The sequence below is a fragment of the Stenella coeruleoalba genome (genome assembly GCF_951394435.1).
Source record: "Stenella coeruleoalba genome assembly, chromosome: X".
Taxonomy (NCBI): domain Eukaryota; kingdom Metazoa; phylum Chordata; class Mammalia; order Artiodactyla; family Delphinidae; genus Stenella; species Stenella coeruleoalba.
This window is the reverse complement of record NC_137152.1, coordinates 54950367-54975279: the sequence shown is the minus strand read 5'-3', so window position 1 is coordinate 54975279 and position 24913 is coordinate 54950367. Positions and strand designations below refer to the sequence as shown.

Genomic DNA, 24913 nt, shown 5'->3' with positions numbered 1-24913 from the left:
AAAGCAATTATGCTCCAATAAAGAAGTTAAAAAGAAAAAGCCCCAAAAAAGGCTATAATTTTTAGATCTGTGTCAACTAAACATAGGAGGAATAGAGAGTTACAATAATGTTATCTTTGAAACTAAAAATCAAGTTTAATGATCTAGAGAACAAATCAAATTGATCTAATTTGGCCACTGTTTTTAAAAATTTTACCTCTATTTATCAGTCTGGGATTGCACCGCCTTTCCGATTCCAAAGGCTGTTCCAACCAAGAGCCTTTTGATGAGGAAATGACACAGGGAATGGAGTGTAATAAAATACCAAGTGTGTTATTTTGAATTCTTCTCATGCTTTAGAATGGAAATACTTTAAGCTTTGTTAAAATGGTGCAATTTTATATTTTCCATTTGACTACCTTAAAACGTTCATTGTCTTTTAATGAAACTACAGGGGGCAAGAGCAGAGATGAAAAGATGTGATACTGTAAAAGGGATGGCTTTTAGCTTCTAGTACTTGAGTGAAGACACTACAATAAAGTAAGATGGAGTGCAGCAACAAGTTTTGTGCCTTGAAGCCTCCTCTTCTCTGTGGCAGTAATTTGGAGTTAATTTGTGCAGCTTCTCAATAAAAGACTTTGTGTTTAAAAAAAACATTAATTGATCCTAAATGTGAGGGTTTATTTCTGGACTCTTGATTCTCTTCCATTGATCTATATGTTTGTCCTTTTACCAGTGCCACACTGTCTTGATTACAGTAGCTATGTAGTCAGTTTTGAAATCAGGAAGTGTGACTTTCTAGCTTTGTTATTTTTCAAGGTTATTCAGCTCTTCTGGGTCTCTTGCATTCCCATATGAATTTTAGGATATGCCTGTCAATAATTGCAACAAATCAGCTGGGATCCTGATAGGAATAGCGTTCAATCTGGATCAGTTTGAGGAGTATTGCTATCTTAATAATGTTAAGTATTCTGATCCATGAATATGAGATATCTACCCATTTATTTAGGTTTTGTTTAATTCCTTCTTATTTTTTAAATGATGAAACTGAGGTTCAGAGAGAAGGTGTGAGTTAGTTGAAGATCTAAGACCAGAACCAAGATTTTCTGACTTTTAGTCTAACGCTCCCTACCCTACAACGTAGGTTGACTATTTAAAAAGAGAACCCCTTGTGGTAATTTTGTCTTGCCTTGTAATGTTAATATCCTTTGTGGGCTACTTTAATGCAACTACTATAAAAAACTGATATGAAGTCCAGCAGGTCTTGGTCTTATATCTCAGCTATTACACGAACTTGCTGTATGACCTTGGGCTGTTACTTAAACTTCTCAAGCCTATAAGATTTCAATATTTAAGAAACCAACTCCCTGTGTAATACACTGTGTCACTGGTACATTTGGCTTGGTATCAGTTCACGTGAGAAAAAAACCTGAGTGCTTTATATAATTTTTTATTGACATATACTTGATGTACAATATTATGTTACATGTGTACAATATGATTGACAATTTTTAAGGTTATACTCCAGTTACAGTTATTATAAAATATTGGCTATATTCCTGTGTTACACAGTACATCCTTGTAGCTTATTTTATATATAGTAGTATCTTTTTCTCTTTCTTTTTCTTTTAAATTTTTTAAACATTTTTATTGGAGTATAATTGCTTTACAGTGGTGTGTTAGTTTCTGCTTTATAACAAAATGAAACAGTTATACATATACATATATCGCCATATCTCTTTCCCCTTGTGTCTCCCTCCCTCCCACTCTCCCTATCCCACCCTTTAGCTGGTCACAAAGCGCCGAGCTGCTCTCCCTGTGCTATGCGACTGCTTCCCACTAGCTATCTATTTTACATTTGGTAGTGTATATATGTCTATATATACACTACCACTCTCTCACTTTGTCCCAGCTTACCCTTCCTCCTCCCCGTGTCGTCAAGTCCATTCTCTAGTAGGTCTTCGTGTTTATTCGATCTTGCCCCTAGGTTCTTCATGAACATTTTTTTTTGATTCCATATATATGTGTTAGCATACGGTATTTGTTTTTCTCTTTCTGACTTACTTCACTCTGTATGACAGATTCTAGGTCCATCCTCACTACAAATAACTCAATTTCGTTTCTTTTTATGGCTGAGTAATAGTCCATTGTATATATGTGCCACATCTTCTTTATCCATTCATCTGTTGATGGACACTTAGGTTGCTTCCATGTCCTGAGTCTTGTAATTAGAGCTTCAGTGAACATTGTGGTACATGCCTCTTTTTGAATTATAGTTTTCTTACTCAGGGTATATGCCCAGTAGTGGGATTGCTGGGTCGTATGGTATTTCCATTTTTAGTTTTTTAAGGAACATCCATACTGTTCTCCATAGTGGCTGTATCAACAACTTACATTCCCACCAACAGTGCAAGAGGGTTCCCTTTTCTCCACACCCTCTGCAGCCTTTATTGTTTTTAGATATTTTGATGATGGCCATTCTGACCAGTGTGAGATGATATTGCATTGTAGTTTTGAGTTGCATTTCTCTAATGATTAATGATGTTGAGCATTCTTTCATATGTTTGTTTTCAATCTGTATATCATCTTTGGAGAAATGTCTGTTTAGGTCTTCTGCCCATGTTTGGATTGGGTTGTTTGGTTTTTTTGATATTGAGCTGCATGAGCTGCTTGTAAATTTTGGAGATTAATCCTTTGTCAGTTGCTTCATTTGCACATATTTTCTCCCATTCTGAGGGTTGTCTTTTGGTCTTGTTTATGGTTTCCTTTGCTGTGCAAAAGCTTTTAAGTTTCATTAGGTCCCATTTGTTTATTTTTGTTTTTATTTCGATTTCTCTAGGAGGTGGGTCAAAAAGGATCTTGCTGTGATTTATGTCATAGAGTGTTCTGCCTATTTTTTCCTCTAAGAGTTTGATAGTGTCTGGCCTTACATTAAGGTCTTTAATCCATTTTGAGTGTATTTTTGTGTATGGTGTTAGGGAGTGTTCTACTTTCATTCTTTTACATGTAGCTGTCCACTTTTCCAGTTTTATGGTTTTTATAGTTCAGTTTGTTAATATGGTGTATCACACTGATTGATTTGCGTATACTGAAGAATCCTTGCATACCTGGGATAAAACCCAGTTGATTATGATCCTTCAAACGTGCTGTTGGATTCCCTTTGCTTGTATTTTATTGAATATTTTTGCATATATGTTCATCAGTGATATTGGCCTGTAGTTTTCTTTTTTTGTGACATCGTTGTCTGGTTTTGGTATCAGGGTGATGGTGGCCTCGTAGAATGAGTTTGGGTGTGTTCCTCCCTCTGCTGTATTTTGGAGGAGTTTGAGAAAGTTAGGTGTTAGCTTTTCTGTAAATGTTTGATAGAATTCGTCTGTGAAGCCATCTGGTCCTGGGCTTTTGTTTGTTGGAAGATTTTTAATCACAGTTTAAATTTCAGTGCTTGTGATTGGTCTGTTCATATTTTCTATTTCTTCCTGGTTCAGTCACTCAAGGTTGTGTATTTCTAAGAATTTGTCCATTTCTTGCAGGTTGTCCATTTTATTGACATATAGTTGCTTGTGGTAATCTCTCATGATCCTTTGTATTTCTGCAGGGTCAGTTGTTACTTCTCCTTTTTCATTTCTAATTCTATTTTTTTTTTCATTTCTAATTCTATTGATTTGAGTCTTCTTCCTTTTTTTCTTGATGAGTCTGGCTAATGGTTTATCAATTTTGTTTATCTTCTCAAAGAACCAGCTTTTAGTTTTATTGATCTCTGCTATCGTTTACTTCATTTCTTTTTCATTTATTTCTGATGTGATCTTTATGATTTCTTTCCTTCTGCTAACTTTGGGGTGTTTTTGTTCTCCTTTCTCTAATTGCTTTAGGTGTAAGGTTAGGTTGTTTATTTGAGATGTTTCTTGTTTCTTAAGGTAGGATTGTATTGCTATAAACTTCCCTCTTAGAACTGCTTTTGTTGCATCCCATAGGTTTTGTGTCATTGTGTTTTCATTGTCATTTGCTTCTAGGTATTTCTTGATTTCCTCAGTGATCCCTTGGTTATTAAGTAGTATATTGTTTAGCCTCCATGTGTTTGTATTTTTTACAGATTTTTTCCTCTAATTGATATCTAGTCTCATAGTGTTGTGGTCAGAAAAGATACTTGATACGATTTCAATTTTCTTAAATTTACCAAGCCTTCATTTGTGACCCAGGATATGATCTATCCTGGAGAATGTTCCATGAGCACTTGAGAAGAAAGTGTATTCTGTTGTTTTCCGATGGAATGTCCTATAAATATCAATTAAGTCCATCTTGTTTAATGTATCATTTAAAGCTTGTGTTTCCTTATTTATTTTCATTTTGGATGATCTGTCCATTGGTGAAAGTGGGGTGTTAATGTCTGCTACTATGATGGTGTTACTGTTGATTTCCTGTTTTATGGCTGTTAGTATTTGCCTTATGTATCAAGGTGCTCCTGTGTTGGGTGCATAAATATTTACAATTGTTATATCTTCTTCTTGGATTGTTCCCTTGATCATTATGTAGTGTCCTTCTTTGTCTCTTGTAATAGCTTTGTTTTAAAGTCTGTTTTGTCTGATATGAGAATTGCTACTCCAGCTTTCTTTTGGTTTCCATTTGCATGGAGTATCTTTTTCCATCCCCTCACTTTCAGTCTTTATGTGTCCCTAGGTCTGAAGTGGGTCTCTTGTAGACAGCATATATATTGGTGTTGTTTTTGTATCTATTCAGCAAGTCTGTGTCTTTTGGTTGGAGCATTTAATCCATTTACATTTAAGGTAATTATCGATAAGTATGTTCCTGTTACCATTTTCTTAATTGTTTTGGGTTTGTTATTGTAGGTCTTTTCCTTCTCTTGTGTTTCCTGCCTAGAGATGTTCCTTTAGCATTTGTTGTATAGCTGGTTTGGTGGTGCTGAATTCTCTTTGCTTCTGCTTGTCTCTAAAGGTTTTAGTTTCTTCATCAAATCTGAATGAGATCCTTGCTGGGTAGAGTAATCTTGGGTTGTAGGTTTTCCCCTTTCATCACTTTAAATATGTCCTACCCCTCCCTTCTGGATTGCAGAGTTTCTGCTGAAAGATCAGCTGTTAATAACCTTATGGGGATTCCCTTGTGTGTTATTTGTTGTTTTTCCCTTGCTGCTTTTAATATTTTTTCTTTGTATTTAATTTTTGATAGTTTGATTCATACGTGTCTTGGTGTGTTTCTCCCTGGATTTTTCCTGTATGGCAGTCTGTGTGCCTCCTGGAGTTGATTAACTATTTCCTTTCCCATATTAGGGAAGTTCTAAACTCTAATCTCTTCAAATGTTTTCTCAGTCCCTTTCTTTTTCTCTTCTTCTTCTGGGACCCCTGTAATTCGAATGTTGGTAAGTTTAATATTGTCCCAGAGCTCTCTGAGACTCTCCTCAATTCTTTTCATTCTTTTTTCTTTATTCTGCTCTGCAGTAGTTATTTCCACGATTTTATTTTCCAGGTCACTTATGTTTTCTTCTTCCTCAGTTATTCTGCTATTGATTCCTTCCAGAGAATTTTAAATTTCATTTATAGTGTTGTTCATGATTGTTTGCCGTTTAGTTCATCTAGGTCCTTGTTAAAAGTTTCTTATATTTTCTCCATTCTGTTTTCAAGATTTTGGATCATATTTACTATCACTATTCTGAATTCTTTTTCAGGTCGACTGCCTATTTCCTCTTCCTTTGTTTGGTCTGATGGGTTTTTGCCTTGCTCCTTCATCTGTTGTGTGTTTCTCTGTCTTCTCATTTTGCTTAACTTACTCTGTTTGGGGTCTCCGTTTCGCAGGCTGCAGGTTCGTAGTTCCCGTTTTTTTTGTTGTCTGCCCCCAGTGGCTAAGGTTGGTTCAGTGGGTTGTGTAGGCTTCCTGGTGGACGGGACTAGTGCCTGTGTTCTGGTGGATGACACTGGATATTGTCTTTCTGTGGCAGGTCCACATCTGCTGGTGTGTTTTGGGGTGTCTGTGACCTTATTATGATTTTAGGCAGCCTCTCTGCTACTGGGTGGGGTTGTGTTCCTGTCTTTCTAATTGTTTGACCTAGGGCATCAAGCACTGTAGCTTGCTGTTCGTTGAGTGGAGCTGGGTCTTGGCGTTGAGATGGAGATCTCTGGGAGATTTTCGCCGTTTGATATTATGTGGAGCTGGGAGGTCTCTTGTGGACCAATCTCCGGAACTTGGGTGTCTCACCTCAGAGGCACAGCCCTGACCCCTGGCTGGATCACCAAGAGCCTGTTATCCATATGGCTCAGAATAAAAGGGAGGAAAAAAGAAGGAAAGAAAGAAAAAGATAAAATAAAATATAATAAAATAAAAATGTCATTAAAAAACAAAATATAGTTATTTAAAAATTCTTTTAAAGTAATTGAAAAGAAAGAAAGAAAGAAAAGAAGATCCAAACAAAAAAAGAAGTTCACCAATGATAACAAACACTGTAAAATATACTAAAAAAACCCCCCCAAAACGGACAGACAGAACCGTAGGACAAATGGTAAAAGCAAAGCTATACAGACAAAGTCACACACAGAAGCGTACACATACACACTGACAAAAAGGGAAAAAGGGAGAAAAAAATATATATCGTTGATCCCAAAGTCCACCTTCTCAATTTGGGATGATTCGTTGTCTATCCAGGTATTCCACAGATGCAGGGTATATCAAGTTGGTTGTGAACATTTAATCCGTTGCTCCTGCGGCTGCTGGGAGAAATTTCCCTTTCTCTTCTTTGTTCACACAGCTCCTCGGGTCAGCTTTGGATTTGGCCCTGCCTCTGTGTGTAGGTTGCCTGAGGGAGTCTGTTCTTACTTAGACAGGACGGGGTTAAAGGAGCAGCTAATTCAGGGGTCTGGCTTACTTAGGCCAGGGGGAGGGAGGGGTGGGGATGCGGGGCAGGCCTGCGGCGGCAGAGGTCGGCGTGACGTAGCATCAGCCTGAGGTGCGCTGTGTGTTCTCCTGGGGACGTTTTCCGTGCATCTCGGGACCCTGGCAGTGGCGGGCTGCACATGCTCCTGGGAAGGGCGGTGTGGATAGTGACTTGTGCTAGCATACAGGCTTCTTGGTGGCTGCAGAAGCAGCCTGAGCGTCTCGCTCTTAATCCCCTCTCCTCACGCACCAGGAAACCAAGAGGCAAGAAAAAGTCTCGTGCGTCTTCGGCAGCTCCAGACTTTTTCCCGGACTCCATCCCGGCTAGCTGTGGCACACTAGCCCCCTTCTGGCTGTGTTCACGCAGCCAATCCTAGTCCTGTCCCTGGGATCTGTCCTCCGAAGCCGTAGCCTCAGCTCCCAGCCCCTGCCTGTCCTGGCGGGTGAACAGAGAAGCGTCTCGGGCTGGTAAGTGCTGGTCGGCACTGATCATCTGTGTGGGAATCTCTTCGCTTTGCCCTCTGCAGCCCTGTTGCTGCGCTCTCCTCCATGGCTCTGAAGCTTCCCCCCTCCACCACGTGCAGTCTTTGCCTGCGACTTGGCTTCCTAGTGTGTGGAAACCTTTTTTTCTTTTTTGTTGTGGCCTACCCAGGTACGTGGGGAGTTTCTTGCCTTTTGGGAGGTCTTAGGTCTTCTGCCAGAGTTCAGTAGGTGTTCTGTAGGAGTTGTTCCACTTGCAGATGTATTTCTGAGGTATTTGTGGGGAAGAAGGTGATCTCTGCGTCTTACTCTTTTGCCATCTTGAAGCTCCCCTCTACCTATTTATTTATTTATTTATTTATTTATGGCTGTGTTGGGACTTTGTTGCTGTGCACAGGCTTTCTTTAGTTGTGCTGAGTGGGCTTCATATTGTCGTGGCTTCTCGTTGTGGAGCATGGGCTCTAGGCGCGCAGGCTTCATTAGTTGTGGCACATGGGCTCAGTAGTTGTGGCTTGCGGGCTCTAGAGCTCAGGCTCAGTAGTTGTAGCGCACGGGCTTAGTTGCTCTGCGGCATGTGGGATCTTCCCAGGCCACAGCTCGCATGGCCCTTGTATTGTCAGGCAGATTCTTAACCACTGTGCCACCAGGGAAGCCCCTACCTATTTATTTTTAAAGAGACTCTCAAACGTTTTTTTAGAGTGGCTGTGATATTTTAATTCCCACCAGCAGTATATTAGAGATCCCATTCTCTGCATCCATGCCAGCATTTGGTATTGTGACTTATTTTAGCTGTTCTATTAGATGTGTAGTGATATCTCATCGTTTTCAGTTTGCCTTTCACTAATGGCTAATGATGTTGAATTTTTTTTATGTACTTATTTGCCGTTTGTATATTCTGTTTTTTAAAAAGTTTAGTTATTTGTTTAGTTTTGGCTGCTTTGGGTCTTCGTTGCTGTGTGCAGGCTTTCTCTAGTTGCGGCGAGCGGAGACTACTCTTCGTTGTGGTGTGTGGGCTTCTCATTGTGGTGGCTTTTCTTGTTGGCGAGCACAGGGTCTAGGCACACGGGTTTCAGTAGTTGTGGCAGTAGTTGTGGCTCAGTAGTTGTGGCTCGTGGGCTCTAGAGTGCAGGCCCAGTAATTGTGGCGCACGGGCTTAGTTGCTCCGCCGCATGTGGGATCTTCTTGGACCAGGGCTCAAACCCATGTCCCCTCCATTGGCAGGCGGATTCTTAACGACTGTACTACCAGGGAAGTCCCACCATTTGTATATACTCTTAGGTGAGATGTCTCTTCATGTCTCTTGGCCATTTTGTCATTGGATTATTTGATTTTTTACTGTGAATTTTGAGAATTATGTATTCTAGATTTGAGTCCTTTGTCCAATATGTGTTTGTAAATATTGTCACTTAGTCTGTAGCTTGTCTGATCAGTCTTTTAATCGGATTGCAGAACAAAAGTAATTTTGATGAAGTGCAGTTAATTTTTTTCTATTATGGATTATGCTTTTGGTATTCTGTCTCAAAACTCTTCACCAAGCTTTAGATCTGAAAGATTTTTCCCTATATTTTCTTCTAAAAGTTTTATAGCTTTACCTTTTACGTTTAAATCTGTGATTGATTTTGAGTTATTTTTTGTGTAAGGTGTGAGGTTTAGGTTGAGGTTCCTTTTTTGTTTATGGATATCCAATTGCTCCAGCACCTGTAGTTGAAAAGACTATCCCTCCACCATTGAATTGCTTTTGCTCATTTGTTAATTATCAGTTGGCCATACTTGTGTGGATGGATCTCTTTCTGCGATCTCTATTCTTTCCTTTTGATCTATGGGTGTATCCTTCTTTCAGTACCACACTGTCTTGGTTACTATAGCTATAAAGTCTTGAAAATGTGTAGTCATTCTTTCCATTTTATTATTATTTTTCAGAATTATTTTAGCTATTCTAATTCCGTTTTCTTTACATATAAATTTTAGAATAATCTTGTTCACATTTACACAGAGTTTTTGCTGTAATTTTCATTGAAATTATGTTCAGCCTATATATCAATTTGGGGAGAATTGACGTCTATTATTTTCATTTGTTGCTTGTGCTTTAGTTGTCATATCTGAGAAACCATTGCCTAATCCAGGATCATGAAGATTTACTCCTGTATTTTAGTCTAAGAATTTTATAGCTTTTAGCTTTACATTTAAGCCTTTGATCTACTTTGAGTCAATTTTTCATATGACATGAGGTAGGTATTCAGTTTCATTCTTTTGTATTGGGTATTCAGTCCTAGCACCATTTTTTAAAAGAGACTATTCTTTCCTCATTGAATTGTCTTTGCAGCCTTTTCAAAAATCAATTGACCCTAAATTTAAGCATTTCTTTCTGGACTGTTAGTTTTATTCTGTTGATTTATATGTCTCTCCTTATGCCAATACCATAGTCTCGACTGTGGTAGCTTTGTAGTAAGTTTTGAAATAGTAAGTGTGAGCCTTGTGACTTTGTTCTTGTTTTTCAAAATGGTTTTGCTTGTTGTGGGTCCCTTAAATTTTTAGATGAATCTTAAGATCAGCATATCAGTGTCTGCAGAAAAAGCCATCTAGAATTTTGATGGGAATTACATTGAATCTTTGGCTCAATTTGTGGAGCATTGCCATCTTAAGACTATTAAGTCTTCTGATCTGTGAACATGAGATATCTGTCTGTTTATTTAGGCCTTCTTTAATTTCTTTCAACAATGTTTTGTAGTCCTTAGTGTATAAGTCTTGCAGTTGTTTTATTTCTAATTTTTTGTTGTAATTTAAGTGGAATTGATTTCTTAATTTCATTTTTGGTTTACTCATTGTTAGTGAATAGAAATACAACTGATTTTTGTTTATTGAACCCTGTAACCTGGCTGAACTTCTTTATTAGTTCTTCTAGTTTTTTTGTGTGGATTTCTAGGGATATTCTCTGTATAAGATCATGTCATTTGAGAATAGAGAATTTTATTTAGGGATTATACTCATGAATAAATTTAACAAAAGAAGTGAAAGAAAGCCATAAAATTTTATTGAAAGAAGTTAAGAAGATCAAAATAAATGGAAAAATATTCTATATTCATGGATTGGAAGGCTTAATATTGTTAATATGGCAATATTCCCGCAAATTTATCTACAGATTGTATTCAATCCCTATCAAAATTCTAGCTTCCTTGTTTTTTGCAGATATTGATACCCTTATCCTAAAATTCATATCAGCACTCATGAGACGTAAAACAGGCAAAACGATCTTGAAAAAGAACAAAGTTGGAGGACTCACATTTTTTTTTTTTTTTTTGTGGTACGCGGGCCTCTCACTGTTGTGGCCTCTCCCGTTGCGGAGCACAGGCTCTGGATGTGCAGGCTCAGCAGCCATGGCTCACGGGCCTAGCCGCTCTGCGGCATATGGGATCTTCCTGGACTGGGGCACGAACCCGTGTCCCCTGCATCAGCAGGCGGACTCTCAACCACTGCGCTACCAGGGAAGCCCGGAGGACTCACATTTGTTAATTTCAAAACTTGCTGCAAAACTATAGTATCAAGATAGTGTGCTGCTGGCGTGAAGACAGACATATAGATCAATTGAAAAGAACTGAGAGTCCAGAAATATAGCCCCATATTTATGGTCAAATATCTAAAAGTCAGTGTTGAAAATATAAAACTCTTAGAATAAAACATAGGTATAAATCTTTGTGACCTTAGGTAAGGGCAATGATTTCTTAGATATGACACCTCAAGCACAAGCAAAGAAAAAATCGCTAAATTGGAGTTCACCAAAATTTTAAACTTTCTTTTATAAAAATTTATTTATTTATTTATTTATTTTTGGCTGTGTTGGGTCTTCATTGCTGCGTGCAGGCTTTCTCTAGCTGTGGTGAGTGGGGGCTACTCTTTGTTGCTGTGCACGTGCTTCTCATTGCGCTGACTTCTCGTTGTGGAGCACGGGTTCTAGGCATGCGGGCTTAGTAATTGTGGCTCGCGGGTTCTAAAATAAGTGTCGGATCCTGACTTAAAGCCTGCCACCAGATGCAACTGTACAATTGAAGTACATCAACTCACTTGCCACTATAAAGCCTGGCACCAGATGGAGCTTAATTGTCACTCGTCACTCACTGATAGGGTTTTGATATGAGTCTGCAAGCGATTGATTTATTATGGTCTCTGTGCAGTCAAACCTCTCTGCTAATGATAATCTGTATTTGTAGCCACTCCCCAGCTCTAGCATCACTGCCTCAGCTCCACCTCAGATCATCAGGCATTGGATTCTCATAAGGAGTGCACAACCTAGATCCCTCGCATGTGCAGTTCCCAGTAGGGTTCACACTCCTATGAGAATCTAATGACGCTGCTGATCTGACAGGAGGTGGAGCTCAGGTGGTAATGTGAGCGATGGGGAGTGGCTGTAAATACAGATGAAGCTTCGCTCAGTGGCCCGCTGCTCACCTCCTGCTATGTGGCCTGGTTAGGGACCCCTGCCGCAAGCCACGTGAGTGGTGTGGCCAAAAAAATAATCATGTTAATGTGTGGTTCCTCTCTTATAGGAGCTTAAGGTAAGTTTTGTGGAAGATACAGATGTATAAGCAGATATATTACACTAGGATAATTGCTTTCATATGAATGAAGTTCCAGTTCCACAGTAAAACAAAAGGTGAACAACTAATTATGCTGTGAAAAATTAAGAAGACTGTGAATTTTCTCTGGTTAGGAAAGGGACATAAGTTAGGTATTTTACACTGCAAAGAAGAATTAGATGTTGAGGAGCGCATGAGTTTTTTTTAACAAGGTGGCAGGTGAAGTAATTTTTGGGAGAGGTGCAGTAGGAGGTTGTGGTATGTTATGGAGCACTTGAAGAATACGAAGAAGGGCTGGAACATCTGGGTGGGAAATGACCTAAGAAAATCAACAAAGAAGGAAACTAATTTTTACTGAGCATTTACTATATACTTGACATGGTACTAGGGGCTGTAACATTCTTGTTTGCTGAGCTAAAGTGAAGGTCCAGTTGAAGTTAGCATAAATTTTTAGTGGATCCATTCAGCATAGTTTACTGTCTTTGGATTGATTGTGTTGTCATCATCACTTAGTAGCATATTAGGTGATAGTCTGTCTAACATTTAATTCCTTGCATAATGGCAATAATCCTTTGCAGCAGCAGTTCAGGTCCAGCCTTGGAGTTTTTCTTCTCTCTTCTAAGGAAGGGAAACTTAAGATTCCTTGATCCATTAGTATAAGCTATAATACTTTATAGACCTGCTAGCATATGATTTTACAAGCAATGAGTACCACACAAGAACAGATAACTTCCTTTGTTACAATTCTTGGCACTGGTGGTAGTTTTGACTGTTAAATATGTTAACATTTTTGTATACTGCCTTACAGTTTACAGAGTGCCTTCATATCTGTAGTCTCATTTGATCCTCATAAGATCAATCCTGTGTGGTAGACATTACTATCCCTATTTTACGGTTAAGGAAATTGAGGCTCAAAGAGGTTGTGACTTGCCTAAGTTCACTGAGCAAAGAAGAGGGGAAGCTGGGAATCCAAATCCTATATTCTTTTTACTACATCAGTATAGGCTGGGCATCGTCCTGGACCTAATGATTCAGAATCTCCAAGTGGTGGGACCTGGGCGTGTGATTTTCAGAAAGCTCCACTGGTAAGTATGATGCTCACCAAAGGTTTCTACAGCATTACATCATGCTGCCTCTTCCTTAAGACTTCTTTTACTGGAATTCTATATTGTTTGGATTTGAAATATTGATTTCTGGCCCAACAAGATGAATAAATTTTCAAAACTAGCTTGAATTATTAGACCTGTTATTTCCTCTGTGATAAAATCTCAGTATATTTTTTGTTATTGAAAGTAAAAGATGTTTAATTTTAGATACTTTACTTAACAATTCAAATTTAGAAATTAAATAAAACAAGATCCAAACTCTATAAATATAAACCTAGATGGTTTTGAAAGGAAATACACCCGAATATCAGTAGTGATCATCTGAGTTTGGAGATTACAGTTGATTTTATTCTTTAAAAATATTCTTTTTTTTTTTTTCGCTACGCGGGCCTCTCACTGTTGTGGCCTTTCCCGTTGTGGAGCATAGGCTCCAGACGTGCAGACTCAGCAGCCATGGCTCACGGGCCCAGCCGCTCTGTGGCATGTGGGATCCTCCCGGACCGGGGCACGAACCCGTGTCCCCTGCATCAGCAGGCAGACTCTCAACCACTGCGCCACCAGGAAAGCCCATTCTGTATTTTTAAAGATCTCTGTAAAAGTCATATATTCTTTTTTAACAAGAAAAAACCAATAAATTGTATTTTATCAATTTCTCATTGAATAAGTTTTTTTTTTTTTAAGCCCTGCCTTCCCTGGCTCTTAGCCTCATTCTCCCATCTTCAAAAGCACCAGTGTTGCATCTCTCTGTGCCTTTATTCAGTAGTCAGGACTTCCTCTGACCACAGCCAGGAAATGTTCTCTCTGATTTTTTAAAATTAATTAATTAATTAGTTTATTTATTTTGGGCTGTGTTGTGTCTTCATTTCTGTGTGAGGGCTTTCTCTAGTTGTGGCAAGTGGGGGCCACTCTTCATCGCAGTGCGTGGGCCTCTCACTATCGCGCCCTCTCTTGTTGCGGAGCGTAGGCTCAGTAGTTGTGGCTCACGGGCTTAGTTGCTCAGCGGCATGTGGGATCCTCCCAGACCAGGGCACGAACCTGTGTCCGCTGCATTAGCAGGCAGATTCTCAACCACTGCGCCACCAGGGAAGCCCTGAATACGTTTTTTAATAGTTGCCTTCTACCTCAATAAGTTTTAGGAAAACATGAAAAGACCTTTGGACCTTTGTAAAATCTGAGTATTGATAGACACTTTATGGATTCTTTGACTGTTAAAGGCTTGTATTGTTTTATATCTTTCAAGAACAGAAAGCATCCTCCTCTGATATTGATGTTTGTCACTCAGTGTATCTCTTTTATGATATTTTCATCACCTTGAATAATGAATCAATTAGCACGTATTCATCAAACATTTATTTGTATAGATGGGAATATTATTTTGTAATCTCTATAGGTAATTGAGATTTGGCTTATTGAAGTTCTTGTGCTTACAGTTTTTTTTCTCCTTTAACAAAATTTAGTATTAAAGCCTTAGAGAAGGGTATCTGCTCAGCAAAATGTCAAGCTTAAGATTCAGCAAGTAGATAGAGGAGAAAACTAGAGAGAAGCTGGCTTCTTACATTCTTCATCTTTTCTTCTCTATACTCAATTCTTTTATTATCCAAAGCACAAAAATATTTGACACCACGTAAAGAAAAGAAAATAGTGAATGTAGGGATTTTTCCCCCGAGAAAGTACTTCAGAAAATTATTTTTTTGTGTATGTCCACATTTCTTTTAATATGCCTCATCAGCTAAATTCTTTAATGACTGAAACAAGCCTCTTCTACAGGTGTGGAAGTAATGTGTGATTGATGTTTTTGTTCATTTAAGTGTCATAGAATGGTAGAGCTGAAAGAAATCTTAAGAGATAATTTAGTACAGTATCCTCATTTTATAGATGAGGAAGCTAAAGCCATGAGAGCATAAGGTTCAAGGTTATACGTAATGAATATCAGAGTAGCTCTTCTAGCTCCAAGATAGGATTGCACTAAACTGCCTTTCATAGCAGATGCTCACAGCATTTCAGACTATGAAGTTACTATGAGCCTGTTTTAGGACAAAAGACTGCTATTTAATGTAAAAAACTCCTTTAATGTGGAGATAAATACAAGAGCTCTTCAAGCTGGGGAAACATTATCAGACATGGCATTATATCATAATATAATAAGATTGTATAATACACCAATTTTGATATTTCCAGAAAAATGAAATAACTCTTGTCATTCAGTGTCAACTTTGTCTTACCCAAGATTCTTATCACTTATTTCTCTGTATTTTGAGCTGGCTATTATGTTTAGCTCAACCAGTTAGCATTGCTAAGAAGATTAGAAAAGAAATTAAGACTTTTTAACACCACTTAAAAATATGTTAGATTTGACTTATAGACAAATAGCTTGTTATTTCATTTTAACCAGTTACTGACTTTTTTTTGCTTTCCCAGGCAGTTGCTCAACAGGATTTTCAAAGAGCATCTACATGTGTACTGCGCTGTAAAGATATGTTGATAAGGCTGCCCAAAATGGTGAGTGAAATCTCTGCCTTTATTCTCCAAGCATTTGAAAATATGCTATATCAAGTTCTAGGAAGAATCATTACTACTTCATGTGATCCTTTAGAGGTTATATTTTAGATCAGATATACTTACTTAGCCAAGCTTTGAAATATTTTGCTTCCTTTGTTCTTTACTAGAAAGGGTTTCTGAAAAAGTGATACGGGTTATTTCTTTTTTTTTAATAGATCTGATTGGAGTATAATTGCTTCATAATACTGTGTTAGCTTCTGTTGTACAACAAAGTGTATCAGTCATATGCATACATATATCCCCATATCCCCTCCCTCTTGAGACTCCCTCCCACCCTCCCTATCCCACCCATCTAGGTGGTCACAAAGCACCGAGCTGATCTCTTTGTGCTATGCAGCAGCTTCCCACTAGCTATCTGTTTTACATTTGGTAGCATATATATGTCCATGCTACTCTCTCACTTCATCCCAGCTTATCCTTCCTCACCCTGTGTCCTCAAGTCCATTCTCGATGTCTGTATTCCTGCCCTGCCACTAGGTTCATTAGTACCATTTTTTATTTTTTAGATTCCTTATGTATATGTTAGTATACAGTATTTGTTTTTCTTTTTCTGACTTAACTTCACTCTGTATGACAGACTCTAGGTCCATCCACCTCACTATAAATATATCAATTTTGTTTCTTTTTATGGCTGAGTAATATTCCATTGTATATATGTGCCACATCTTCTTTATCCATTCGTCTGTTGATGGACACTTAGGTTGCTTCCATGTCCAGGCTATTTGTAAATAGTGCTGCAATGAACATTGTGCTACATGTACGTTTTTGAATTATGGTTTTCTCAGGATATATGCCCAGTAGTGGGATTGCTGGGTCATATGGTAGTTCTATTTTTAGTTTTATAAGGAACCTCCATACTGTTTTACATAGTGGTTATATCAGTTCACATTCCCACCAACAGTGCAGGAGGGTTCCCTTTTCACCACACCCTTTCCAGCATTTATTGTTTCTAGATTTTTTGATAATGGCCACTCTGACCGGTTTGAGGTGTTAACCTCATTGTAATTTTGATTTGCATTTTTCTAATAATTAGTGATGTTGAGCATCTTATCATGTGCCTCTTGGCCATCTGTATGTTTTCTTTGGAGAAATGTCTGTTTAGGTCTTCAGCCCATTGTTTAATTGGATTGTTTGTTTTTTTGATTTTGATCTCCATGAGCTGTTTGTATATTTTGGAGATTAATCTTTTGTCCATTGTTTCATTTGCAAATATTTTCTCCCATTCTGAGGGTTGTCTTTTCTTCTTGTTTATGGTTTCCTTTGCTGTGTAAAAGCTTCGCAGTTTCATTAGGTACCATTTCTTTATTTTTGCTTTTATTTTCATTACTCTAGGAGGTGGGTCAAAAAAGATCTTGCTGTGGTTTATGTCAAAGAGTGTTTTTCCTATGTTTTCCTCTAAGAGTTTTATAGTGTCTGGTCTTACATTTAGGTCTTTAATCCATTTTGAGTTTATTTTTGTATATGGTGTTAGGGAGTGTCCTAATTTCATTCTTTTCCATGTAGCTGTCCAGTTTTCCCAGCACAACTTACTGAAGAGGCTGTCTTTCCTCCATTCTATGGTCTTGCCTCCTTTGTCATAAATTAGGTGACCACATATGTGTGGGTTTATCTCTGGGCTTTCTATCCTGTACCATTGGTCTATATTTCTGTTTTTGTGCCAGTACCATACTGTCTTGATTATTGTAGCTTTGTAGTATAGTTTGAAGTTGGGGAGCCTGTTCCTCCAGCTCTGTTTTTCTTTCTCAAGATTGCTTTGGCTATTCATGGTCTTTTGTGTTTCCATACCAGTTGTAAAATTTTTTGTTCTAATTCTGTGAAGAATGCCATTGGTAGTTCCATAGGGATTGCATGGAATCTGTAGATTGCTTTGGGTAGTATAGTCATTTTCACAATATTGATTCTTCCAATCCAAGAACATGGTATATTTCTCCATCTGTTTATGTCATCTTTGATTTCTTTCATCAGTGTTTTATAGTTTTCTGAGTCCCAGTCTTTTGCCTCCTTAGGTAGGTTTATTCCTAGGTATATCCGTCTTTTTGTTGTGATGGTAAATGGGATTGTTTCCTTAATTTCTCTTTCTGATTTTCCATTGTTAGTGTATAGGAATGCCAGAGATTTCTGTGCATTAATTTTGTATCCTGCAACCTTCCCAAATTCCTTGATTAGTTCTAGCAGTTTTCTGGTAGATCTTTAGGATTTTCTATGTACAGTATCATGTCATCTGCAAACTGTGACAGGTTTACTTCTTCTTTCCCAATTTGTATTCCTTTTATATCTTTTTCTTCTCTGATTGCCATGGCTAAGACTTCCAAAACTATGTTGAATAAGAGTGGCGAGAGTGGACATCCTTGTCCTGTCCCTGATTTTAGTGGAAACGCTTTCAGTTTTTCACCATTGAGAATGATGTTTGCTGTGGGTTTGTCATATATCGCCTTTATTGTGTTGAGGTAGGTTCTCTCTGTGCCCATTTTCTGGAGAGATTTTATCATAAATTGGTGTTGAATGTTGTCAAAAGCTTTTTCTGCATCTATTGAGATAATCATATGGTTTTTATTCCTTAATTTGTTAATATGGTGTATCACATTGGTTTGCGTATATTGAAGAATCCTTGCATCACTGGGATAAATCCCACTTGATCATGGGGTATGATCCTTTTAGTATGTTGTTGGAGTCTGTTTGCTAGTATTTTGTTCAGGATTTTTGCATCTATGTTCATCAGTGATATTGGTCTATATTTTTCTTTTATTGTGATATTTTTTTTGGTTTTGGTATCAGGGTGATGGTGGCTTGGTAGAATGAATTTGGGAGTGTTCCTTCCTCTGCAGTTTTTCGGAAGAGTTTGAGAAGGATTGGTGTTAGCTCTGCTCTGTATGTTTGATAGAATTAGGCTGTGAAGCCATCTGGTCTTTGACTTTTGTTTGTTGGAAGATTTTTACTTATAGTTTCAACTTCATTATTTGTGATAGGTCTGTTTATATTTTCTAATTCTTCCTGGTTCAGTCTTGGAAAATTGTACTTTTCCAATAATTTGTCCTTTTCTTCGTGGTTGTCCATTTTATTGGCTTATAGTTGTTTGTAGTAGTCTCTTATAATCCTTTGTATTTCTGCAGTGTTAGTTATGATTTCTCCTTTTTCATTTCTAATTTTATTGATTTGCATGTGTCCCTATGTGTCCCTAGGTCTGAAGTGGGTCTCTTGTAGACAGCATATATATGGGTCTTGTTTTTGTATCCATTCAGCCAGTTTGTGTCTTTTGGTTAGGGCGTTTAATCCATTTACATTCAAGGTTATTATTGATATGTATGTTCCTATTGACATTTTATTAATTGTCTTGGGTTTGTTTTTGTGGGTCTTTTTCTTGTCTTGTGTTTCCCCCCTAGAGAAGTTTCTTTAGCATTTGCTGTAAAGCTGGTGTGGTGGTGCTGAATTCTCTTACCTTTTGTTTGTCTGAAAAGCTTCTGATTTCTCTGTCGAATCTGAATGAAATCCTTGCTGGGTAGAGTAATCTTGGTTGTAGGTTTTTCTCTTTCCTCACTTTAAGTATATCCTGCCACTCCCTTCTGGCCTGCAGAGTTTCTGCTGAAAAATCAGCTGATAACCTTATGGGGATTCCTGTGTATATTATTGTTTGTTTTTCCCTTGCTGCTTTTAATATTTTTTCTTTGAATTTAATTTTTGTTAGTTTGATTAATATATGTCCTGATGTGTTTCTCCTAGAGTTTATCCTTATGGGACTCTCTGCACTTCTGGACTTAGTGACTATTTCATTTCCCATGTTATGGAAGTTTTTGACTATAATCTCTTCACATATTTTCTCAGACCCTTTCTTTTTCTCTTCTTCTGGGACCCCTATAATTCGAATATTGGTGCATTTAGTGTTGTTACAGAGGTCTCTGAGATTGTCTTCAATTGTTTTCATTCTTTTTTCTTTATTCTGCTCCTTGGCAGTTATTTCCACCATTTTGTCTTCCACCTCACTTATTCCTCCTTTTGCCTAAATTCTTCTGTTATTGATTCCTTCTAGTGTATATTTCATTTCAGTTATTGTGTTGTTCATCTCTGTTAAACATTTCTTGTATTTTTTCAATCTGTGCCTCCATTCTATTTCTGAGATTCTGGATCATCTTTGCTATCATTACTGTGATCCTTTTCAGGTAGATTACTTACCTATTTCCTCCTAATTTATTTGATCTTGTAGGTTTTTACCTTCTTCATCTGTGGTGTATTTTTTTTTAAGAACGTGTTGGGGGTAGGAGTTTATTTATTTATTTTTGCTGTGTTGGGTCTTCGTTTCTGTGTGAGGGCTTTCTCTAGTTGTGGCAAGCGGGGGCCACTCTTCATCGTGGTGCATGGGCCTCTCGCTATCATGACTTCTCTTGTTGCAGAGCACAGGCTCCGGATGCGCAGGCTCAGTAATTGTGGCTCACGTGCCTAGTTGCTCCACGGCATGTGGGATCCTCCCAGAGCAGGGCTCGAACTCATGTCCCTCGCATTAGCAGGCAGATTCTCAACCACTGCACCACCAGGGAAGCCCCTGTGATGTATTTTTTTTGCTGTCTATGTTTTTTTTGTTTGTTTCTGATTTTTTGATGAGTCGGATTGTGTTCCTGTCTTACTGGTTGTTTGGACTGAGGCTTCCAATACTGGATTTGTAGGCTGTTTGGTGTAGCTGGGTCTTGGTGCTGAGATGAGGACCTCCGTGAGACCTCATCCTATGAATATTCCCTGGGGTCTGAGGCTCTCTGTTAATCCAGTGGTTCAGACTTGGAGGTCCCACCGCAGGAACTTCAGCCCAACCCCCAACTTGTGAACCAAGATCCTGCAAGCCACATGGGGTGGAAAAGGAAAAAAGAACAAAAACAAAGTAAAAAATAAAATTAGACTAGGAAACTAACAGACATGTTAGAAAGAGTATAAAAATAAACATATAGATGAAACAACTGGAAGGTAAAACTGAACCACAATAGTAAAAAAGAGGAGGAGAAAAAAGAAAAAGTGGAAAAGGCCTTGGCTGTGGTCGGTGGGGCCTAAGCAGGGGCAGGGTTTGGATGGATGGTGGGCGGGACCTATGCTTAGGACCCACAGGGCTGGAAAAGGCCCTTGGGGCGTTTAGGGGGTGGGGCTTAGGCTCAAAGGAACTGAAGGGGTCCTGGCATGTCCCCCACCTCTGATCTCCCTGGCCTCCCTCCTATGCCCCCAGGACCCACGTGGCCTCGAGGGGGCCATTGAGGGCGGGGGACCCGACCTGGGAGCCCAGCAGGTCTCCCGGGCTTGGGTTGGCAGGGCCAACGCCCTCCACTCCTCTCCCACTCCTCTGGTCCTGGAGGGGCCCTCCTGACTGCCTCTCTTCTCCCCTCCACCTCTGGCCTCTCCTGTTCTCCCCCTGCACTCCCAGGACCAACACGGCCCAGAGGGGGCCTCTCATGGCGTAAGACCCTGCCCGAGAGCCAGACAGACTTCCCCAGCCTTGAGCAGGGAAATGCTGGGTGCACTCACCCCTGATCCAAGCCCTCGAGGGTCCCTCCAGGTGTGGTAATCCCTCCTGCCTCTCAGCCACCCCTCAGGGGTTACAAAACTATTACAGGAATAGTACAAAGAACTCTTGTATACCCTTTTACCAGTGACCCTGTTCAAGTTTCTCAATATTGTTCTTTACACAAAATGGATTCAACGTAGGATTCATCTAGTCACCAGTCTCTTTCAGTGGAACACTTTCTCATTCTTGCCTTGACTTTCATGACCCTGACACTTTTGAAGATCACAGAACAGTCATTTTGTAGAATGTGACTTAATTTGTTTTTTAAAAATTAAAAAGAAATTTTATTGAGATATAATTGACATATAATATTGTGTAAATTTGATGTGTATGACCTGTTGATTTGATACACTTATATGTTGCAGTATGATTACTGCAGTAGTGTTAGCTAACACCTTTATCATGTCACAGTAATATCGTTTTGTTGTGTTGAGAACAGTTAAGCTCTAGTCTTCTAGCAATTTTAAAATTTATAGAACAGTATTGTTGACTGTAATCACTATGTTGTACATTAGATTTCCAGAACTTATCTACTAGTTGCAAGTTTGAACCCTTAAAGTATATCTTCCCAGTTCCCCCATCCTAACCAAATTAAGGTTTGTTCAAAGTTTCCTCATGATTAGACCAGGTTATGAATTTGGGGCTAGAAAATCACAGAAGTGATTCTATTGGGTGGCATGCAGGATCAATTTACTCTATTGTTGGTGGTGCTAACTTTGATTTCTTGGTTAAAATGGTGTCTTCCAGGTTTTGCCAGTATAAACTTATGTATTTTTTCCCTTTGTTATTCCTAAGTGTTTTGTGAGGTGATAGTTTGAGACTGTGTAAAATCCAATTTCTCATCCCACTTTCACCATCCATGGAGACTTCTTGCCTAAATTAGTACTGTGAAGGTTGACAACTGGCTATTTTTCTAATTCCATCCTTCTTTTTATATTCATTTGCTGACATTCTACTATAATTTTTACTGCGCTAAAATATATAAAATTTGCCATTTTAACCATTTTAAGTGTACAATTCAGTGGCATTAAGTACATTCACAGTGTTGTACAACCATCACCACTCTGTACCCATAGAAATTCTGTACCCATTACACAATTACCCCTCATTACTGCCTCCCCTGGTAACCTCTAATTTACATTCTGTCTCTGTGAATTTGCTTGTTCTAGATATTTCATATAAGTGGAATCATACAATATTTATCCTTTTGTGTCTGGCTTATTTCATTTAGCATTAATATTTTCAGGGTCCATGTTGTGGCATGTATCAGAACTGTATTCCTTCCTATGGTTGAATAATATTTCATTTTATGTATATACCTCATTTTATTTATCTGTTCATCAGTTGATGGATGCTTGAGTTGTTGCCACCTTTTGGTTATTGTGAATAGTGCTGCTGTGAACATCGATGTACAAGTATCTGTTCGAATCCCTGTTTTTATTTAATTCTTTTGGATACATATCTGGGACTGGAATGTTTGGTAACATGGTAATTTTATGTTTAACTTTTTGAAGAACCACCAAACTGTTTTTCATAGTGGCTGTACCATTTTACATTTCCACCAGCAGTTGAATGAGGGTTCTAGTTTCTCCACATCCTCACCAACACTTTTTATTTTCTGGGCTTAAAAAATATATATTATTATAGCCATCTTAGTAGGTGTGAAGTGGTTTCTCATTGTGCCTTTGGTTTGCATTTTCCTGATATCTAATGACATTGAGCATCTTTTCATGTGCTTATTGGCTATTTACATAGCTTCTTTGGAGAAATGTCTATTAAAGTTCTTTGCCTCTTTTAAAATTGGTTTTTTTTAAGATTACAAATGTATTAATATCATGTTAAATGTTGTTATAAATGGTGTTATAAGCTGATGAACATTAAAAATATTAGCATTTCTGCTGGTGCCAGTTTTTACAAAATGCTGTGAACTGAACTGTGTCCCCTCTGCCCCAGGTTCAGATGCTGAAGCCCAAACTCTCAATGTGTTTGGTGATAGCACCTTTGGGAGGTAATTAGGTTTAGACGAGGTAGGGCCCTTGTGATGAGATTAGTACCCTTATAAGAAGAGGCACCAGAGAACTTGCTTTCCTCGCACCCCCTGCCCCCACCATGCAAGAAGGAAGCTGTCTGCAAGCCAGGAAGAGAGCCTTCACCATAGAAGAGTGTTGGCTAAACCTTGATCTTGGACTTTCTAGCCTTCAGAACTGTAAGAAAAATTCTTCTGTTGTTTAAATAAAAAATAAATAAATAAAATTGGGTTGTTTTTCCTATAGTGAGGTATCACCTCACTCCAGTCAGAATGGCCATCATCGAGGGACTTCTCTGGTGGCGCAGTGATTAAGAATCTGCCTGCCAGTGCAGGGGACAAGGGTTCGAGCCCTGGTCCAGGAAGATCCCACATGCTGCAGAGCAACTAAGCCTGTGTGCCACAACTACTGAGCCTGAACTCTAGAGCCTGCGAGCCACAACTACTGAGGCCACATGCCACAACTACTGAAGCCCGTACACCTAGAGCCCGTGCTTCACAAGAGAAGCCACCACAGTGAGAAGCCTGTGCACTGCAATGAAGAGTAGCCCCTACTCGCCACAACTAGAGAAAGCCTGTGCTCAGCAATGAAGACCCAGTGCAGCCATAAATAAATAAATAAATAAATTTTAAAAAAATTTAAAAAAAGGAATGGCTGTCATCGAAAAGTCTACAAATAATAAATGCTGGAGAGTGTGTGGAGCAAAAGGAACCCTCCTACACTGTCAGAGGGAATGTAAATTGATGCAGCCACTCTGGAGAACAGTGTGGAGGTTCCTTAAAAAACTAAAAATAGAGTTACCATATATGATCCTGCAATCCAACTCCTGAGCATATATCCGGAGAAAGCTATAATTCAAAAAGATACTTGCACCCCAATGTTTATTGCAGCACTATTTACAGTAGCCACGACATGGAAGCAACCTAAGTGTCCATCAACAGATAAATGGATAAAGAAGATGTGGTGTGTGTGTATATATATATTTATATATATATAAACACAATGGAATATTATTCAGCCATAAGAAAGAATGAAATAATGCTATTTGCAGCAACATGGGTGGACATAGAGGTTATCATACTAAGTGAAGTAAGCCAGCCAAAGACAAATATGATACTGCTTATATGTGAAATCCCCCAAAAAAGATACAAATGAGCTTATTTACAATATACAAACAGACTCAGAGACATAGAAAACAAACTTTTGTTTACCAAAGGGGAAGAGTCGGGGGAGGGATAAATTAGGGGTTGGGATTAACATATACACACTACTATTTATATAAAATAGATAACTAACAAGGACCTACTGTATAGCATAGGGAACTATACTTCATACTCTGTAATAACCTACATGGGAAAAGAATCTCTCTCTCTCTCTCTCTCTCTATATATATATATATGTACACACACACACACACACACACGTATATATAATATATATATATATGTACATATATAAACATGTATATATATACATATACATGTATATATATACATGTATATGTGTATATATATATATCTGAATCACTGTGCTGTACACCTGATAGGATGACATTGTAAATCAACTATACTTCAGGAAAAATAGGGTTGTTTTTCTTTTGGTTGTTGAGTTGTAAGACTTCTTTATATAGTCTGAATATTAAACCCTTATATGATTTGCAAGTATTTTTGCCCATTTTGTGGGTTGTCTTTTCACTTTTTTTGATAGTGTCCTTTGATGAACAAAATTTTTTTCATTTTGATGAAGTACAATTTATCGGTTTCTTTTGTTGCCTGTGCT

General features: G+C 38.4%; 1 protein-coding gene across 5 annotated transcripts in view; it reads left to right on the top strand.

Annotated features, from left to right (window-relative positions):
• TEX11 (testis expressed 11) overlaps window positions 1-24913 on the top strand; it is a 373435-nt gene that overhangs the window by 91498 nt on the left and 257024 nt on the right. For all 5 annotated transcript variants that reach the window (XM_079911723.1, XM_079911722.1, XM_079911724.1 and 2 more), the window contains exon 8: window positions 15431-15511. In XM_079911723.1, the coding sequence (XP_079767849.1) occupies window positions 15431-15511 (81 nt within the window). The remainder of the gene's footprint in view (window positions 1-15430; window positions 15512-24913) is intronic.